The sequence below is a fragment of the Eimeria tenella genome, genomic scaffold (genome assembly GCF_000499545.2).
Source record: "Eimeria tenella Houghton genomic scaffold, Eth_scaff1659, whole genome shotgun sequence".
NCBI lineage: Eukaryota > Apicomplexa > Conoidasida > Eucoccidiorida > Eimeriidae > Eimeria > Eimeria tenella.
Genome location: NW_013544123.1, coordinates 1 through 2,075, shown reverse-complemented (window position 1 = coordinate 2,075; position 2,075 = coordinate 1). Strand labels below are relative to the sequence as shown.

At 58.9% G+C, this 2,075-nt stretch overlaps 1 protein-coding gene across 1 annotated transcript; it reads left to right on the top strand.

The window, feature by feature from the left end:
- Positions 1-769: 769 nt before the first annotated feature.
- Positions 770-1,540, top strand: ETH_00021615 (uncharacterized protein; the record flags this gene model as incomplete). The annotated part of the gene is made up of 1 exon (XM_013379259.1): positions 770-1,540. One exon carries the CDS (start codon positions 770-772, stop codon positions 1,538-1,540), a length of 771 nt encoding a protein of 256 aa, XP_013234713.1.
- Between the last annotated feature and the right edge of the window lie 535 nt (positions 1,541-2,075).

Sequence of the window (2,075 nt, the reverse complement as noted above, 5' to 3'; positions counted from 1 at the left end):
ACTCGTGTTGCCGCTGCCTCCCTCTGCTGCTGCTGCAGCTGTTGCTGCTGCTGCTGTTGCTGCTACCGCCGTTGCTGCTGCTTCTTCTGCGGCTGCTGCTGCTCCTGGAAGCCCTAGGAGAAGTGTTTGAATGGAGACCTAAGAAGAGGCCAACGTACTCTTGCTGCTGCCCGTTTCTGCTGCTGCTGCCCTTTTTTCTGCTGCTGCTGCTGCTGCTGCTTGTGTTGGTTTAAGCAGCTTCAGATGAAATTCTCCCCTAATGCAAAAAAATAAAAAGAAACTTCTTGCATTGGAGAAGAAGATTGGCTAAAAAGTGATGCAGCGTGTGGGGCTGCAGCAGCGGCTGCTGCTGCTGCTGCTACTGCTGCTCGTTGCATGCAGGTTTGCTGCAGCTGTAAGTACTGTAACAGCTCTCCACGAAAGCCTTCGCTCTTTAATGTGAATGAAGAGTAAAGCCAATTGCATTTTAATTTGCTAGGGTTTAGGGTTTAGGGTTTAGGGTTTAGGGCTTGGCTGCGGTACAAATAGCGGGTTGTAGGATCGCAGCCGACTAGCTCGGTCAGCAGCAGCAGCAGCAGCAACAATTGCCACTTTAGCTCCTGGAGCCACAGAAGCAGCAACTGTTGCTACTGCTGCTGCACCAGCTGCAGTGGTGGCAGCTGCAGCAGCAGCTGCTGCAGCAGTAGCAGCAGCAGCTGCAGCAGCAGTTGCTGCAGCAGTAGCAGCAGCAGCAGCAGCAGCAGCTGCAGCAGCAGCGGAAACCGCGGCGATGGAGTTCCCTGCTTGCCGCACGCCCGAGTGGCTTCGCGCTGCATTTGACGGGCCTGAGGAGCCTCAGGCGCAGCCAGAGCAACAACAGCAGCAAAAGCAGCAGCAGCAGCAGCAGCAGCAAGCAGCAGCAGCAGGACCCTTGAAGTGCCCTGACTTCGTCTTCACAGGCCTCGACGCGACCCCTCGCCTGCTGCTGGCGACTCCCAGCAGCACCACCACCACAGCTTCCCGCCGCATCACCGGCAGCAGCAACAGCAGCAGCAGCAGCAGCAGCAGTAGCAGCGGCAGTTTGTACGCGCAGCGCGCAGCTGCAGTCAGCAACAGCATAAGAGAAGCCCTCTTCCGCCAGGCCCTTTTCCAAATTCAAAATGTGGAAGTGCAGACGCTGCGGAGCTGCAGAGGCAGCCGTTTTCTTGCTGCTGCTGCAGTGACCTTCGACAGGCAGCAGCAGCAGCAGCAGCAGCAGCAGCGGCTGCAGCAGCAGCAGCAGCGCGCCGCCGCCGCCGACGGCGCCTTCGCCCGCGCGAAGGAGACCGCCAAGACGCTGCTGCTGCGCCTCAGCAGCAGCAGCAGCAGCAGCAGCAGCAGCTTGGGGGAGCTGCTGCGGCGGGAAGAATGGCAAGTTGACCGCTGCGGCAGCATGCGGGCCTACGAGGTGTCTGTACACCGCGATGCAGCAGACTTCTACACTGTTACTCTAAACCCTAAAGAGTTCTGCGACAAATTGAGAAGATGGTGGTTCAAATGGGCAGACACTAATGACGATTAGCTGCTGCTGCTGCTGCTGCTGCTGTTGCTGCTGCTGCGAAGCAGCAGAAGCAACGGCCGCGGTCTGCGAAGCCGGGGGCCGCAGCGCAGCTGCAGCGGCAGGCGCTCGTAGCAGCAGCAGCAGCAGCTCGCTGCTGAGGCAGGCACATGCTGCAGCAGCTGCAGCAGCTGCAGCAGCTTGCTGCGGCAAATTCTTTAGCTAAATGCACCTACATGCGTGCACACTGGCGTAGCAGAAGCACCTAGCTGCTGCTGCACCATCTGCTGCTGCTGCTGCTGAGGCAGCAGCAGCGGCAAGGCCATTTTCATCTATAAAGGCCGCAATGCGGCTGCGAACAGAGCCTCACGCAGCAGCTAAGGCGCTGCTGCAGCAGCAGCTCCGTTGCTGCTGCTGCAGCTACGCTGCTGCTGCAGCTGCTGTTCACAAACTTGCGGCATCCGCCGCGTGCTGCTGCAGCTCCGTGCTGCAGGAGCGCCAGCAGCAACTGCCGCTTTTTAAATCATTGTCTTTTCGCTGGAGCACTTAAAGCAGCAGC